The sequence below is a fragment of the Phallusia mammillata genome, chromosome 1, assembly GCF_965637545.1.
Source record: "Phallusia mammillata chromosome 1, kaPhaMamm4.hap1.1, whole genome shotgun sequence".
Classification (NCBI taxonomy): Eukaryota; Metazoa; Chordata; class Ascidiacea; order Phlebobranchia; family Ascidiidae; genus Phallusia; species Phallusia mammillata.
In genome coordinates this window covers 19,948,221-19,967,728 of record NC_137252.1, presented here as the reverse complement: position 1 = coordinate 19,967,728, position 19,508 = coordinate 19,948,221, and the positions used below count along the sequence as shown (strand labels likewise).

The window sequence follows — 19,508 nt, the reverse complement described above, 5'->3', positions numbered from 1 at the left end:
CACTCTATTTGACCGGTCAAATTCTATTTTTAATTTCAAAAATCAAGTATGGTCAATTTTCTTGGGCTTGCTTTTCTGTTGTTGGAAAGGGTTAAAAATTTCTAATAGCCCTCAAATAGCAAAGTTGAGGACATACTTTTGTATTAATAAGTGCTTTGGAATTCAATATAGATGTACTTTGTTATTCGGAAATAAATGCACAAAACAATTAGGGGGTACTTTTCGTTTGCAGTTAAGATCTGTACAAAATGTACTCAAAAAGAGCAGCAGACGATCAGCGTCAGTGTAATGTTTTATTTTTGAAAAACAGAAATATTAATTTCGCCTATTTGGGCATCGTCAGTTTCCGTCTAAAAAGAAAAGAACGATAAAAACACATAAAAGCTAAAACGGTAAAATACTACGGTAAAATACAGCCGCAAAATCAGACTAAAGCGATGAAAAACAATGGAGAAGGTCTGCCTGATAAGTGTAGACAGATCCATCGGTCACCGCCCTGTCACACAGGCTGATTCTTGTAGTCTACTATGACATTACACTTACAGTTAAGATCTGCGTGCAATTAAAAGACATGGGTAACTTTTAGCACAGTTTCTATGTAAATTAAAATTGAATATAATTTGTCCATGAAAGGAGGTGGTTTACTCATACCATTGCGTATTTACTAGGCCAGGTGTGTATTTACTAGGTCAACAGGCCAAGCTATTTAGTGTGGCCCCTTAACAACACATTGATTCAGAGAAAAATGCAATACTTTTGAGAATTCAGCAAAATTTTCCACTAGTTTTTGGTAAATCTTCCCAGTTGCTATACTATACGCAACAAGTACAAGCTAAACCAGCGTTTTCCAACTGGTGGGCTATACAGTAGTTTGCAAGTACTTCACCGAATATTATGTAATGATTCCCTTTGTATGGTAAAAAATATTTTGTTGTTAAAGCCAGTGTTGCAGCGAAACTCTGTGTAATCTTTACAAACAAGAAATATACAGAAGCTTGGCATGTACATACATTGTTTATCCCAATAAATCTACTTTCCCTATAATTAATCCACAAAAATCTATCCAGGGCAATTATAAGCCAAACATCTACAAACAATTTGGGAACAAATTTCCAATTAAATGTGCAATGATTTGAGTAAACTACCTTCTCCCATGGACAAACTATACTCAATTTGTATTTATGTAGAAACTGTGCTAGGAGCTATCTATGTTTTCTTTTACTAAATTGCGCTGCAGATCTTGTAAACGAAAAGTATATTTACATTGGCTTTTACGACACTTATTAATACAAAAGTATGTCCTCCACTTTGCTAATTGAGGGTTATTAGAAATTGTTTATCTTTTACAACTAGAAGGGTGGCTTAACACATATTGCCATGCACATACACTGTGACCTGATTTCTTAACACACACACACATATATATCCTACACTTATTTCGTAATGGGTCCTAAATCAGCCACAGTATTTTATAACCTTAGTTGTTTCTGCAAGCCGAAACTCATGGGTGCCACAAACATGCAAAGTTGTAAATAATGCATTTTATAAAATAACTAGAAGGGTGGCTTAGCACATATTGCCCTTGCATATACACTATAACCTATTTTAAAACATAAATATATTTCCTATGCTTATTTTGTATTGGGTCCCATATTAGCCATCGTCTTTTATAACTTTAGTTGTTTCTGCAGGCAAAAACTCATGGGTCCCCACACATGCAAAGTTGAAAATAATGCATTTCAAGAGATAACCATAAGAAAGTTGGGTGTTGTAAGGTAAAACACAGTGATCGGCACTGGGCTTAAATAATAATACTATGTAGAATACAAACTATAAAATTAGATTCACCCCAGATATTGTTTGAAGTATGTCCTATTTTACGTTTTAAAAAACTGACCCATTTTAGGGGGCTAGTAGGGCAACTAATTGGGTTCGACACACAAACTAAAAAATATATAAAAACCACAATGACTCAATCAATAGTACTGCAAAATTTCAGCCCAATCCGCCAATGTTTACAATTTCGACCACTAGAGGTGTTTTGAGCAACAACCGTTACTGTTTCTGACGTCATAGGGCTGTTAACAAGCCCCTAACTGCCATGGCGCAAAAACGACCACCAAGCAACCCACCAACGAGCAACATACAACTGTGAGGTAAATACTGGGGTTATCAACAAAAACGAAGTGGGATGCACATCTACATAACTATATCTACCATCTGTGTAAATTTTATCCAAACCCATGAAACATTTGATGGAAAAACGAGTCGGACAAACTTTGGGAAGAAAATAACCCATTTTAGGGGGCTAGCGGGGTAAATACTGGGTTTATCAGGACAAACAAAGTGGGATGCACATCTACATAAATATATCTACCATCTGTGTGAATTTCATCCAAATCCATCAAACATTTGATGGAAAAACGAGTCGGACAAACTTTGGGGAGAAAAAAAAACAGAAAAAAAACAAAAACAATTTGAGTAAAATCAATATGTGTCCCCTTCAGGGAAGGGGACCCATAACTATGATAAATTTTGGTACTATAAGTTTAACCTGTGCAAAAAAAAGTCTGGAGAAATAATGATGATGCATGAGGTACAAACTAAACAAGTTGCATTTAAATCGGCAATTGTTTGCAAACCTATTTTATGGGTAAGTGGGGCTACATCGTAAAACTTAACCATCATTATCTTAAAATGGCATATTCTACAAACTGTCAAAATTTTATGAAATTCAGACATTGTTTAACATGATAACCCTTATTAGGGGGCTAATGGAGAAAGTGATGGGACTGCAGGGCAAAACGAGACAATGGACACCTAAAAATAATATATTGCACAAAGAAAAAATCGTTGGTCAATGGGGTAATGGTGGGGCTTACAGGGTAATAGACATCAATGGATGATGTATTCTATAAACTGTGTAAGTTTCATATATTTTTGACATTGTTTAAAAGTTTACCCATTTTAGGGGGCTGGTGAGGTAAATATTGGGGCTACAGGGCGACACACAGCCACCAAAACTATTATATACCAAAATTCAACAAACTCTCCAAATTTCATCCCATTTGGACGTTGTATAAAAAAACGGAAAAGCAAACCCAAGAAAATGTACCATATTAAATTTTTAAAATCAAAAATAGTATTTGATATGAACTTGACTGGTCACATGACCAGCTTGCCAACACTAGTCCGCACACATGCAAAGTTGCAGAAAATGAACCTCAAGAGAAAAGTGTAAAAAGTTTGGTGTTGAAAAGACAAACACAGTGATCGATACCTTTCTTCAATAATCATGTCATGTAAGAAACAAAGTATCCAAATCTTATTCCAATCTGACAAGTTTGTCCTATTTTATGCTCTATTTAAAGCATTGGTTTTCAACCTGTGGGTTGGCCCAGAACCCTTTCTCTTTTTAGACCAAAGTGAAACTTTATTCTAGCGATTATCAAAAAAGTATGGAAATTTTTTCTAGGGGGTCGATTTACATTTGCTTGCTTAAATGGGTCGCGGTATGAAAACGGTTGAAAACTGCTGATTTAAAGAAACAAGGGTAAATAGAGAGACTATGTGGTACAACACAACAATTGACACATATAAATGGCAAATTTTACAAGTTGTCCATATTTTATCCAGTTCGAACATAGCTATAAAAATTTACCCATTTTATGTGGCCAGTTCGGTAAATCGTGGGGGTACATGGTTAAACACAGGAACTGACGACTGACAATAGCATGTGCTATAAACGTTTAAAAATTCATTCAATTTGGAAATTGTTAAAAACATATTTTAGGAAGCTGGTCGAGTAAATGTTGCAGCTTAAGGGTAAAACACAACAAACAACTAAGATTTTCAAATTTTCAATAATCAAATATCTTTTTCCTTTCAAATCAAACTAGAAGGGTGGCTTTCTGATATACTTCCATTTTATATATTCTATATGATATTTACCAATTTACTATACACATCATTTGATCTACACATATGATTGTTTTTGTAAACAAAAACTAATGGGTCCCCACACACGTGTTTGTGCGGATTTACGGTAAACAAATGTTGCGGTGACTTTTAGATTTTTAAGGAAACATTTTTAGAAAGCATTAACCCAACAATAAACATTTTTTGTTCGCATTCTTTTTGCACTGTTATTGTCATTTAATTACAAAAACATTAAAAAAGAACGAAACAAATACTTTAATTTAATCTCTTGCTTTGACCCAGATATTGTCGTCCAAGGTCGGGTTTTGAACACATATTTTTCTAGAAAGCTGTAACAGTTGTGTTACAGACACTTTGAATTAAAAAGCAATTTGCTACAAGTGTACACATAACAATTCGTTTTTCATTTAACTTTGTTTCGCAAAACCATTGACCTGTAGTAACCTCTCAGGGTGCAACGACTGTTTGACCTATTGACACCGTTTTCAATAGCACGCCGTCCTTAATGTTCAACAACACCGTTTGACCTAATTTATACATGCCTTGAGTGTTGATTCCTAAATTTATTGCCCAAAAAACGCTACCTTATGACGAAAGAAAGTTCTGAACTGTGTTAGTAATACCTACTAGTTGACCTTAAGTAACCCGTGGTCATGCGGCGGCCGACCTGACAACGAGCATTTAAAAAAAACACATTTATCTTGCAAAAATGTCAAGTTTATTTTTTCAACTTTATTTTGATTAACAAGTTTTGCTTGACATATACGAAACCGACGCACGCTTATTAGGTATAAATCACGTCATAGGTGTGAAACCTTTGCCAAAACTGAAAATGTGATAACTTAATAAAACGAAATAGCATTGCTGTGCAAAACAGCTGATTTCTGATCACCAAAACGACGTCTCGTAAAACGTCTGTCCGACGTCAAGCTGAGCCCTCCTGCTATCGTAAACCAGTGAGTTACTCTCTTGGGACTTCTGCCTACAGTGTCTTTCTTGACCAAACGAGCGTTAGACACATTTACGTTTCGGGGGCCTGTGAGTGAACCGCTGGGTAATTCGGGGTCAAACTTCTGGAGGATCAAGTTTGGATTAATAACTAACATATGTCCAAATTTGAATAAATCTGAAGCACTCTTTCTTTACCAAACGAGCGTTACAAACCAGCGTTAAAAATTTTACGTTTCGGGGGCCTGTGGGTGAACCCCTGGGTCATTCGGGGTCAAACTTCAGGAGGATCAAATTTTGGTTAATAACTAACATCTGACAAAATTTAAACAAATTTGAAGCACTCTTTCTTGACCAAACGCATATAACAAACCATGTTTTAAAAATTTTGCATTTTGGGGGCCTGTGGGTGAACCGCTGGGTCAATCGGGGTCAAACTTCAGGAGGATCAAATTCGGGCTAATAACTAACATCTGTGCAAATTTGAATAAATTTGAAGCACTCTTTCTTAACCAAACGCGTCTAACAAGCCAGCGTTAGACAGAAAAAAGAAAAAAAAAAGGACAAAAACAATATGTGTCCCCTTCAGGGAAGGGGAGCCATAATAATTAAAAATTCCTAAGATGTAAGGGAAGGAGACACATAAGTATACAAATGAGAAATATATGGTTTGATACAAATGAGAAAGTAGGTTTGAAAGCATTTGATTTGTTAAAGGCTGCTAGACTGTATGCTACAATACACCATCTTTGTATACCAATATGTTTATCATGTAGCTGCCAAACTATTTGTCAAAATTTGACTGTACAAGTGCCTAATGTCATATATTATTAAATTAACAGTAAATATTTTTTTTTCATACAATACAAGAGCAAAGAGATTTATTTTATCAAGTGTTTTTTATGAATCTCAGTTTAATGGATCTATTTACTAATTACATTAAATGCAATTAAGAAACCAACAGGCAGTTACATTTTGCCTTGTCTTTCTGTCTGGAAGATATTCGTGCAGCTTGAGTTGGAATTGTTCCTTCCTCATGAAGGGACTTTAATGTTAAGACATCATGAAACACAGCTTTCACAAACAGCGGGTTCCATAATAATTCAATTTGTTTTTTAACAAGATGCATTGAGTCGGAGTGCCTAAACAGAGGCAGTTATTGCAACATCCAGTCAGCATATTTTGGCAATCCTTGGGATAGGTTAAAGCAGTGGTTCTCAACCTTTCATGCACTGTGGCCCCCTAAAAGTAACTTTCCGTTCTCGTGGCTCCCCAAAAGTAACCCTATAAGGCTGGTTGAGAACGATTGGGTTAGAGTGTGCAATTTCTGGTGCTATGAAAGCTTTGTACAATCATTGTGGTTTCTTCAGTTCAATTTATCAATGTGTAAATTCTGGATAAAATCTTGTGTTCATAATACTCAGATTTGGGTCACGGTCCAAAAAGTTTGAGAACCACTGCCATATAGTATAAGTGTTGGCTCAGCACAGTACTTCATTTTTTTTAAGTGTTAAAACTAGAAGGGTGGCTTAGCACATATTGTCATTGCACATATACTATGACCTATTTCGTAATGGGTCCCATATCAGCCACTGTATTTTATACCTTTAGTTGTTTCTGCAAGCAGAAACTCATGGGTCCCCCACACATGCAAAGCTGTAAATAGTGCATTTTTGAAATAACTATAATAAATTTTGGTGCTATGAGTTTAAACAGGACGAAAAAAAGTCTGCAGAAATATTCATGCTGTGTGAGATGGAAACTACACAAGTAACATTTAATTTCGGCAATTGTTTGCAAAATTTACCTATTTTAGGGATTAGTTGGGCTACATGGTAAAACTCAACAATCAACACCTCAAAATGACATATTCTACAAACTGTCCAAATTTTATTTTTTGTTTAAAAAGCAGACATTGTTTAAAAAGTTAACCCTTTCAGGGGGCTAATGGGGTAACTGATGGGACTGCATGGCAAAAGTGACAATTGACACCAAAAGATGACTTTTGCACAAACTGTCAAAATTTCAACCAATTCCTGCATTGTTTCACAAATTTACCCATTTTAGGGGACTAGTAGGGTAAATATTGGGGTCACAGAGTAAAACATAACTATCGTCAGCTTATTATAGCAAAATGAACAAACTGTCCAAATTTCATTCAATTCGGTGGGCTAATGGGGTAAACACAACAATTGACACCTATAAATGACAAATCTCACAAGCTGTCCAAATTTCACTTAATTCTGACACCGTTTAAAAAACTCACCCATTTTAGGGGGTTAGAGGGGTAACTGATGGGTTTTAACACCCAAAAGTATAAAATATGAAACCACAATGAACTAATTGACAGTCATGTAAAATTTTATCCAAATCGGACAATGTTTATAATTCTGACCACTAGGGGTGTTGTTAGCAACATTCCTTAACGCTTCTAAGGCTGTTAATACCCCCTCTGACTGGCATGTCCAAAACGCCTACCAAGTAATGCACAAACACATGTACCATATGTTCTGTTGCCTATATTATACCGTTACACCACAGAAATCTTTCGTTTGTGGTGCGCAGCAACATACAAAAACGGTTTACATTTTGGGGTCTAGCGGGGTAAATACTGGGGTTATTAAGTCAGACGAAGCAGATTGCACATCTACAGAACTATATCTACCATCTGTGAAAGTTTCATCCAAATCCACCAAAGATTTCATGCCAAAAGTGCATGGACAAACTTCGGCGGAAAAAAGAAAAAAAAAGAAAAAAACAGAACAAAAAAAGAAAGAAAAAAAACAGAAAAAAACAGAGTGAAATCAAGATGTGTCCCCTTCAGGGAAGGGGACCCATAATTATGTGTGGTATTTGTGTCATGTTTAAATGTCTATGGCTATACTTTCTTGAACACACATGTCTGCAAGAAAAAAGTTTAAAGTAGTTGATTGTATTTTGAACTACACAAATGCCTTAGATAAGTAACATGCAAAAATATTTTAGCTTTAAAAAAGCAAATGGGTGAGTCGGTTTCTTTAAACTTCAATTTGTCATTTTAAAACAGCCTTACTCTGATAAATTTCCTGAAAAATATCCCAACACAACATGCCACATGGACGCGCTGGTCTTTTGTCTGGAGGAATTTTCATTCAGGAAGCATAAAAACTGGTTAATGAGCATCTACACATATATTGCATTAACACATAAGTGATGCTTAAACATGTGTGAAAACTCACCACAACATCAACATGTTTATTTTGTAAAATAATTTTCTCCGCACACAAGATTTGAATAAGGTTTGCACACATGCAGAGTGCTTGCGTCACATGAACAGGCTTGGCATTTTGTGGTAAGATTCCATATTTAGAACAGGCATTTTCCACATGTAACAGTGAGATAACTTTTTCCAATGTGGGTGTTTCAAGAAATGTTTGTAAACACTGAAATTCAATCAGAAACAACAGGTAAAAAAATTACACAACTTAATTTTATAGAGACTGCTGAGGCCTTTTTTAAATGAAATACATAGTAGGACAGTTTTAACTATTAGAGTTTTTTGCTTGCTTGGTAAAAGAATACATCTGCACTAAAGCAACCATCAAGTGGGAAATTATGTTGAAACATAATAAAGCACGATAAAAGTGCAGGGCACAATTGATGGATTGGGGCAGAATATGCTATGGTTAAACATCTTTACAAGGCACAACATTATGTTACTGGAGCTCTGAGGAAAGTAAGGTTTTTGGGCATGACTGGCTCTGGGATGTTGGTGGAACCAATCGAGCAGGTCCAAAAACTAACCACCCTTGTTAGGGAAGGAGGATTGGGTTGGAACAGTTGACTGATTTGGAGTCGGAGGCAATGCTTTTGAGGATCCATAACTAGCATTGGTACTTAATTTTCCATTAGTTTACTGCATCACTTCTACTGAAGTTATATGTCACAATTGTTATAATAAGTAGTTTTTCTGTTTCATGTTTTTAAAGACAAATAGATAAAAAGAAACAAATGCAATTATTAAGTTCAAAGTTTTCAAGCTTTGAAACATTTGACCAAAATAATTTTATAACTAGGAGGGTGGCACATATTGCCATTGCACATACACTATGGCATATTTTGAATTAATATGTTTCCCTAACTTATTTTACATTGGGTCACATAGAAGCCAGTGTTTTTATAACCTTTGTTTGTTTCTGCAAGCAAAAACTCATGGGTCTAGTTTCGGCTTGCAGAAACAAACAAAGGTGATAAAAACGTTGGCTGTTATGGAACCCATAATAAAATAAAACTAGAAGGGTGGCTTAGCACATATTGCCATTGCATATACATTATAACCTACTTTAAAACATTACTATATTTCCTATGCTTATTTTATAATGGGTCGCATATTATCTACTGTCTTTATAACCTTGGTTGTTTCTGCAAGCAGAAACTCATGGGTCCCCACACATGCAAAGTTGTAAACAATGCATTTCAAGAGATAACTATGAGAAAGTTTGTTGTTGCTGTAAGGTAAAACACAGTGACTGGTACTGAGCATAAACAAATATGCTGTATGGACTACAAACTATTCAAATTTCGTTCCATTCATCCAAATAGCATATTTATTTACGCTCGGTACCGGGCACTGTGTTTATCTGACAACAACAAACTTTCTCATAGTTATGAATAGGGTAAATGATAGTGCTACAGGGTAAAACAACAATCGACACCTATAAGTGATTTGATGGAAAAACGAGTCGGACAAACTTTGGGGAGAAGAAAAATGACAGAAAAACAAAGAAAAAAAACAAAAACATTTTGAGTAAAATCAATATGTGTCCCCTTCAGGGAAGGGGACCCATAAAAATACAGATAAAAACAATATGTGTCCCCCATAATAACTGGGTATTCTAGAATAATTGTTTTGAATGCAGAATATCGAACCCAATTCTTACATAAATTTTGACTATGCATTTAATCTTGACAACAATGAAAGTAATGAAAGAACGCAAAACCGTTCACTGGCTTTTGGATGTCAAAATCGGAAAACTAGTAACCGACGACACAACGTTGCAGAAACGTGGTCACTGATGTGTAACAAAAAAGCGTCACATACTAACCATTAAGCATACTTTTCATGGACTGCCGCCTTTATGAGTCCTTTGACGTGGTTTGAAAGGGTCAATATACACGGTGCCGATGCAAATAAGAAATGGATGCACATTTACAAACAGTCAGAGAAACGGCAATATTTGATTCGAATCTGACTGGGCCCAAAACATACAAAATGCTTTAAAACAACTTCACAATGCAATTCCTGGGTTGTATAGCAAGTGCAACTGTTTTCAAAATTAAACATGTGCAATTTTTAAGGAAGGGGATCCACAAATATAGACTACTGTTTGGAATGTACAATCTTTATGCAATGAAACCAATCATATAATTACATGCATCCATCTGTGTAAACAAATTGTCTGCACATTTTTCTTTGCAGTTGGCCTGTTTGTGTCAAACGTCAATTTTAGCTGAAATAACAACTGAAACTTCTAGAAAACCCAAACAGCGATACAGACACCAACAAATTCATATGTACTCAACTATGTTTGGCGACCTGCAGTAAACCAAGCTGATAATGAACAAGCACTAACAAACACTTTATCAACAACTTAAAAAGAGTAATCACCATTGCTACAACCCAGTATAATTAGACAGGTTGAACTAAACTTAAGTAATTATAAGTCGAGTTTATTAACATCTTGTGGTAAACATTAAATATATTTATCATTGTTTTTAAATTTGAAACGATACCTGAGAAGCTTTGATGCTCATGTGCCAAAACAAAGAGGGGACAGATAATACTGACATACTAAACATAATAATAGATTCATCACTGAACTTGTTGGCTGACATCAATCTGCAATACAAACCATATGCCGGAATTTACAAAAGAATGTATAAAACAAAATGTGACGGGCGAACCAGCATACCACCACAAACAATCAAATTTACATATACATTTTTTAAGATTGTAATGATCATGTATTTCCTATGTTACATTGATAGGTTTTCCACTACCTTCCACAAATGTAGTTGTTAATTTAGCAAAATCTTAGGTATTTGCAATGTCATGCACAAAATATGTATAAGGTGACACACATATTTGACAACAAATTCTGTCAAAAAAACAGCCACTAACCAATTACGTGCTTACAGGTTGTCTGGTCACAATATACCTTTCTTATCTGAATAAAGTAAGACTACATGCAGGCCTTCCAAAATATTTTGGAGCACTGCGTTTGAGTTTGTAAAATCATCCAAGTTAAATTTAAATCCCAACCCTGACATCTGATTTAATTCAGACACTATTTAAAGTTTTTCCTTTTTAATGTTCTATTTTCAAGGTGAGGAGGAGTAAATAGTGGTAAAATAGAGTGAAACACAACAATTGACACCTATAAACAACAAATTCTACAAGCTGTCCAAATGTAATTTATTCATTGTTAAAAGAATTCACCCATTTTAGGGGGCTAGTTGGGTAAATGTTGGACCTCCAGGGTGAAAAACAACAATCAACATCTGTAAATGGCAAATTCTGCAAGCTGTACAAATTTCATTTCATTGTTTAAAAAACTTACCCATTTAAAGGGGGCATTGGGTAACTGATGGTGTTATACACCCAAACTAGTAAAATATGTAACCTCAATAACCCAATCAAAAGTCTTGTAAATTTTTGTCCAAATCGACCAATGATTAAAATTTTGACCACTAGAGACATTTTAGCAACAATCAGTAATAATTGGGAGGTCATAAGGCTGTTAACAATCCCCTAACTGCCACGCCAAAAATAGCCACCAAGCAACCCACAAACACCAGTAACATTATGTCTGGTTGACTTTATAACACCATTACACTACAGAAACCTTTTCTTTTAGTGACCAGCAAAATAGGGGGCTAGTGGGGTAAATGTTTGGGCTAGAGGATAAAACACAAAATCAACCCCTATAAATGGTATATTCTAAGAACTATTCAAATTTTCAGCCGATTCCCACACTGTTTAAATAATCACCCAGTTTAGGGGGCTAACGAGGTAAATACTGATTTTATTAAGACAAACGAAGCAGATGACACATCCACATGAATATATTTACCATCTGTGTCAGTTTCATCCAAATCCATCAAACATTTCATGGCAAAACAAGTTAGACAAAGTTTGGGAATAAACAAACAAAGAAATCATGAAAAATCAATACATGTCTCCTTCGGGATAGGGGACCCATAATTATGATTTGTGTCAGGGGCGTATCCAGAAATTTTTAAGAGGGGAGTCTAATATCTACCATCTGTGTAAATTTCAGCCAAATCCATCAAACATTTGATGGAAAAACGAGTCGGACAAACTTCGGGGAAAAAATACCCATTTTAGGGGGCTAGCGGGGTAAATACTGGGGTTATCAACAAAAACAAAGTACAAAACTGTTCTAATCTCATGCAATACATTGTTATAAGTTTGTGGGCCTAAATAGCGTGAAACACTGACATTTCAAATGGCATATTATACAAACTGTCAAAATGTCATTTCACTCAAATATTGTTAAAAAATTCACCCATTTTGGGGGGTTAGTAGGGTAAATACTAGGGCAGCAGGGTGAAACACAATAATCGACAGCTATAAATGCCAAATTCTACAAACTGTCAAAAATTTATCCAATTTGGACAGGTTTAAAAAATTCACCCATTTTAGGGAGCTAATGGAGTAAATATTGGGGCTACAGGGTGAAACACAATAATTAGGATCTACCAATGCCAAATTTAACAAACCATCCAAATTTTATCCAATTCAGACATGGTTTAAAAAATTCACCCATTTTGGGGGTCTAGTGGGGTAAATATTGGGGCTACAGGGTGAAACACAATAATTAGGATCTACCAATGCCAAATTTAACAAACCATCCAAATTTTATCCAATTCAGACATGGTTTAAACTAGAAGAGTGGCTTTCTGATATACTTCCATTTTATATATTCTATACGATATTTACCAATTAACTATACACATCATTTGATCTACACATATGATTGTTTTTGTAAACAAAAACTGATGGGTCCCCACACGCGCGTTTGTGCGGATTTACAGTAAACAAATGTTGCGGTGGTTTTTACATTCTTAAGGACAAATTTTTAGAAAGCATTAACCCAACAATAAAAAAAAAAATGTTCGTATTCTTTTTGCACTATTATTGTCATGTAATTACAAAATTCAAAAAACGTAACAAATACTTAAATCTAATCTCTTGCTTTGACCCAGATATAGTCCTTCAAGGTCGGGTTTTGAACACAATTTTTTTTAGAAAGCTGTAACAGTGGTGTTACAGACACTTTAAATTAAAAAGCATTTTGCTACAAGTGTATACATAACAAATTGTTTTTCATTTAACTTTGTTTCGCAAAACGAGTACCATTGACCTGTAGTAACCTCTCAGGGTGCACACGCCAAACGACTGTTTGACCTTTTGACACCGTTTTCAATAGCACGCCGTCATTCGTGTTCAACAATACTGTTAAGCCTAATTTATACATGCCTTGAGTATTGACTCCTTAATTGATTGTCAAAAAAACGCTACGTTTTGAAAAAAGTTCTGTGCTGTGTTTGTAATACGGACTAGTTGACCTTAAGTAACCCGTGATCATGCGGCGGCCAACCTGACGGCGAGCATTTAAAAAAAACTTATTTGGCAAAAAAGTCAAGTTAATTTTTTCATCTTAACTTTTATTAACAAAGTTTTTCTTGACTTATACAAAACCGAAGCACGCTTATTAGGCTTAAATCACGTCATAGGTGTGAAACCTTCGCCAAAACTAAAAATGTGAGTGATAACTTAATAAAACGACATAGCATTGCTGTGCAAAACAGCTGGTTTCTAATCACTGAAACCACGTCTCGTAAAACGTCTGTCCGACGTCAAGCTGAGCCCTCCCGCTATCGTAAACCAGTGAGTTACTCTCTTGGTACTTCTGCCTACAGTGTCTTTCTTGACCAAACGAGCGTTAGACACATTTATGTTTCGGGGGCCTGTGGGTGAACCTCTGGGTCATATGGGGTCAAAATTCACATGGACCATCTTTAGACCAATATCTGTAATGTGTGTAAATTTGAACAAGTTTGAACCATTCTTTCTTGACCAAAACGTGGGAATAAATCTGCGTTAGAAAGAAAAAAAGAAAAAAAGAAAAAAGAAAAAAAAAAAAAAAGAAAAAAAAAATATAGACAAAAACAATATGTGTCCCCTTCAGGGAAGGGGACCCATAAAAATTCACCCATTTTGGGGGTCTAGTGGGGTAAATATTGGGGCTACAGGGTGAAACACAACAATTGACGCTCTAAAATGGCACAACGAACACACTGTCCAAATTTCATCCAAATCAGACATTGTTTAAAATTTTACCCCTTTTCGGGGGCTAGTGGGGTAAATATTGGGGCTACAGGGTGAAACACAACAATCGATGCCCTAGAAAAGAACAATGAACAAACTGTCCAAATTTCATCCAAATCGGACATTGTTTAAGGTTTCACCAATTGTAGGGGGCTAGTAGGGTAAATATTGGGGCTACAGGGTGAAACACAACAATCGACGCCCTAAAATGGAACAATGAACAAACTGTCCAAATTTCATCCGAATCTGACACTGTTTAAAATTTACCCATTTTAGGAGACGGGCATGCGAGCGTTTTTTGCACAATGTGCTTGAAAATGTGCAGGTCAAAATGTGCGCACATTTTTCGAAAATGTGCTGGTCAAAATGTGCAGGTGCCAAAATGTGCAGGTCAAAATGTGAGCACATTTTTTGAAAATGTGCAGGTCAAAATGTGCGCACATTTTTTGAAAATGTGCAGTTGCCGAAACGTGCAGGTCAAAATGTGCAGATGCCAAAATGAAATGAAGTGTTGATATTTAACGTCAAACTATGCTGAGTTAAAGCACTTAAATAAATGTTTCATTAGTGTTGTGGTTATAAATTGTGCCAAAAATATTAGTTATAACCTATAAATTAAAATCGGATTTAAGAGAAACTTGTAAAAATGCATGTTGTGTTTGTCAGATATGGCAAAGCATGAAATTATCTAGCATTCAGGTTAGAGGAAACAGCTTCTATAGATTATAGTATACTCATATAGCAGTCCAGCTATTGTTTCCGTCACGCTTGATTAACACTCCACGCTTGTCGGATGCTTGCATTGAGTTTGGTGCTTTAAGAGCAAGCAAACGACAAAGCTAGGCTCATGTGGTCGGGGGTTTATGCATCTACCATGTGTAATATTACTACGTGTGGTTGTTATTGTGCTGTTGGAGAGTATTTAATGTACGTTTTTATCTTTTTAGTACTTCTTTAAACGCATTGAAGTGATTTTACCTAACATATTAAAGGGTGCATAAAGTTTATTACTAATTGAATTGAAGTCTGGTAAAAGTAGAACTTCCCCAACTGGCTGTATCTTTGATAAACTGATGTTCAACGACTTTGGCCTTGACCAGGAACTCTGGACAGACAAAAGTTCAAGCTTGAACAAAGATCATGTTTTAAAAAAATAAAATAAAATGAAAAAAATTTGTTTACAGAAGTAAGCAAAATTGTCAGCATGTTGTCAACCATGCAACCACAGGGCCAGCTGATTTCTTTAGTGGAGCAAAATTCTTGAGATCTCACTTATCCTTTATCTGGAGGTCTCACTTATCCTTTTATGAGTTACTGCAACTTTTACGAAGTGTGTAAATGCCTGACAGGAAGTTTACGGCCAGGCAACAAGCTAGATTTTTAATGCATTGCAAAAGTTTTACACTGATCCTCACAAAGTTTCCCAAAAAAGACATATGTGAAATTCTAGAAGTTGATAACAAAAGAAACGAGAGGAAAAGCGGATCTGGACTACCATATGAATATACTGTGATTAAACTCAAAACCAAGTCAAAGACCCAGCTGTCCAGTGATTTTTATTCGGTGAAAACAAATGAATTATTAGAAGTTTTCCATCCTATGGGTTATACTGCACAATTGACAAAAGGACTTTGTGTCTTTGGAAGAAACTCAAATGACAACCTTCAAAAAGAAAAGGACAACCACACAGTTGCACAACCTAATGTTTGACATTTTTTATTTGTTTGAGGCTCATTTACATGACATAACTTGGTATACGGGTATTTAATTAGGTTAGTTTTGAAACCCACACAAATAGTTGATGTGATGTCGTAATTTTAAGTTTGCTAAAACATTCATGTTATTGCTTCTGACTTGCTATTGTGTGGACCAGATAGGCTAGAAAGACCGACTGTAAGAATACCATAATACACCAAAATATCATTAGATGCTTTTGCAAAATTTGTAACTGTTTCCTGACTAATAAACAAACTAAATCTGATGTGAACAATTAGAGACATGAAGAGACTGAAACAGCCAAAAAGAAAAGTAGGATAGGAAAAAAAATTTTTGAGACCGCTGTGGGCATTCTGTATTATATTTTTGGTAAAAAATATGTACAATGTTAACAAAACAGGTTTAGAAAAGGATAATACTGAGATGTCATGAAAAAAATGATGGATGTGCAATGCAAAAGTATAAGATCAGTTATTTACCACTGCATTTGTTTGAAACCTCATTGTATTTTCAGTTCTTTGCCCTGAAAGGTCATATTCTGACCGGTTAAAAAACTTAATCCACTGCATTTAACAAGAAAAATAACATACCTATATAAGTTAATTGATTTGCACAGAACACTATTTAAAATAAAAATGCAGGGAAAGGTATATAATAATTATGTAATTGGGACAAAAAATTGTTTGTGTGAAAGGGACAGAAAGACTTTTACTGTGAAAGCGAGAAATTTTGGCACCTGCACAATAGTTTGGTATCTGCACATTTTGACCTGCACATTTTCGAAAAATGTGCGCACATTTTGACCTGCACATTTTGGCACCTGCACACTTTGACCTGCACATTTCGGCACCTGCACATTTTCAAAAAATGTGCGCACATTTTGACCTGCAAATTTTGGACCTGCACATTTTGACCTGCACATTTTCGAAAAATGTGCGCACATTTTGACCTGCACATTTTGGCACCTGCACATTTTCGAAAAATGTGCGCACATTTCGACCTGCACATTGTGCAAATTCTTGCCGTAAGCCCTGTTGCATTTTAGGGGGCTAGTGGGGTAAATACTGGGGCTATCGAGTCAAACAAAACAAATGGCACATCTACATAAGTATATCTTCCATCTGTGAAAAATTCATCCAAATCCATCAAACATTTCAAGGCAAAACGAGGTAGACAAACTTTGGGAAGAAAAAGAAAAGAAAAAAACAAATCGAGTAAAATCAATATGTGTCCCCTTCAGGGAAGGGGACCTATAAAATGACCATTCTTCTATAACTACTTTTGAGTTATCCACACAAAAAAGGTTAAAGAACACTGTGGCACAACACAACAGTTATTATTCTTACCTGCTGACAATTGTTAGTGTTGCTTGCAATGAACTGGTGTTGATAAGCGCAAGTCCATTTTTGCTTAATAATTGTGCAATGATGGACAAACAGCCATGTTGTTGCAGTTCACATAAAATACCAGCACAAACTTGAGATAAAACAGGATGCAAAGCTGTTCGTTTCTGCATAAAGCAAAAAATTAGAAATAACTAGAATAGTGGTTTTCCTATATATTGCCAGTTTATATACACTACATCATATTTAACGATGTATCCCATATACCATTTACTATATTTATTATGGATATATATTTGGCAATTACATTTCATAGGGTCCCTATCTTTTTCCTGACACTTTATAACATAATTGTTTCTGCAAGCATAATCTAATGGGACCCACACATGTGCATTTGCGATTTTGTAGCAGTAAAAATAGGGCAAAATCATTGTTAAACTGGAATAGTGGTTTTCCTATAACTTACATTCCATTTTACAGAAACTGTGCCATATTTACACACCATTCATTATAATTGTAAGGGATATATATTTGATGGATACATTCAGTATGGTACCAATATTTTTGTGGTCTGTTATAACATAATTGTTTTTGCAAGCAAAAACCAATGGGTCCCCACACACACATATTTTGAATTCATAACAGGATGAATGTGCATGCATATGCTAGGTAAGAATTTGAATTGCACAGATGACATTTGTCGTATTAAAAAAATATTTATAAACTTTTGTTTTGTAACAGTCACAAAATCAGCCAGAAACTGTTAACAACGTTTCAACATTTATTTTTCCTTAATAGCCCTTTGTTTGTTGAATTATGAATTTTAATCCGCACATAGCGTTCCCTGGCACCGTCAAGTTTCTACATACCAACAATATGATTGCTTAGCTGGGCTTTTTATGTCCAAAACCTGTTCTGAAACAGTTTTATTAACGCTTTCAGTTTGAGAAGTCACGTTACACAGGTGTAACAAATCGTGCTGCGTTTCGAAACACGAATAAGTTGACCTACATTAACGTTTACAGCGCAATACAACTAACATCGTAACATCTTAATTCCAACCAGTGAGAAAATGGTCAAGTGACGACTGCGTTCATGCGTGAATCAGAGGCATTTTTTTCCATCAACACTATAGATAAAGATATGGCGCCGATAGCGGCAGGAGGGGCCTGTCGTTAACCGCAATAAGACGCAAAACTGGGTGATACAACAATTGCATAACTAACGTTTTAAATGATCGACAAACATATCTTAATTGCACAGTGCAAAAAGACTGCCTGATAGCACGTCCAGTTATGCGCGAGGCCGAGATATTCGCTTTTGAGTGGGCAAGTTTGCGCTTTTTGCGCCCAATTGGGCTTTTTTTCGACCTGGTGTTGCGGGTTGTTTTTTATGAGGTGGAAAATGGATGACTCCAACTATTTAAACTTTTAACAAAGTTTCAACATTTTTTTCCTTACTAGCCGTTTGTTTGTTGAATTATGATTTTTAATCCGCACATAGCGTTCCCTGGCGCCATTAAGTTTCTACATACCAACAATACGATTGCTTAGCTGGGCTTTTAATGTCCAAAACCTGTTCTGAAACAGTTTTATTAATGCTTTCAGTTTGAGAAGTCACGTTACACAGGTGTAACAAATCGTGCTGCGTTGTCGCTCTGCGTTTCGAAACACGAATAAGTTGACCTACATTAACATTTACAACTCAATACAACTATATAACATCTCAACATCTCAAATTCCAACCAGTGAGAAAATGGTCAAGTGACGACTGCGTTCATGCGTGAAGCAGAGGCATTGTTTTTCCATGCGCCACTATCGTCAATCACTCCCATTGCATCAGCTGTGCACTGAGCGAGCACAAATTTGACAAAAGACAGCATGTATAAACATATTTGGAGCTGTAAGACTAATTACTGAGCCGATTGCACTGAAATTTTTAACAGCCAACAAGGAGCACCCTATCCACAGTTGTTTAAAATTTCAGCAGGTTAAGTCTTGTATTTCTGACCTCATTAACATGTGAACAAACAAACAAATTTTTGGGGGTAAAGGGGTGAAAATGGATATATACAACTTCAAGTTACAAACTAGAAGACTGGCTTTCTGATATACTTCCATTTTATATATTCTATATGATATTTACCAATTTACTATACACATCATTTG

General features: G+C 35.6%; 1 protein-coding gene across 3 annotated transcripts in view; it reads right to left on the bottom strand.

Moving 5' to 3' along the window:
* Positions 1–19,508, bottom strand: part of LOC145209001 (ubiquitin-protein ligase E3B-like) — a 51,626-nt gene that overhangs the window by 19,943 nt on the left and 12,175 nt on the right. For all 3 annotated transcript variants that reach the window (XM_080079966.1, XM_080079570.1, XM_080080025.1), the window contains exons 6-10: positions 17,344–17,507; positions 10,660–10,765; positions 8,106–8,309; positions 7,940–8,049; positions 5,860–6,029 (exon numbers count right to left, since the gene is read on the bottom strand). In XM_080079966.1, the coding sequence (XP_079936092.1) occupies positions 5,860–6,029; positions 7,940–8,049; positions 8,106–8,309; positions 10,660–10,765; positions 17,344–17,507 (754 nt within the window). The remainder of the gene's footprint in view (positions 1–5,859; positions 6,030–7,939; positions 8,050–8,105; positions 8,310–10,659; positions 10,766–17,343; positions 17,508–19,508) is intronic.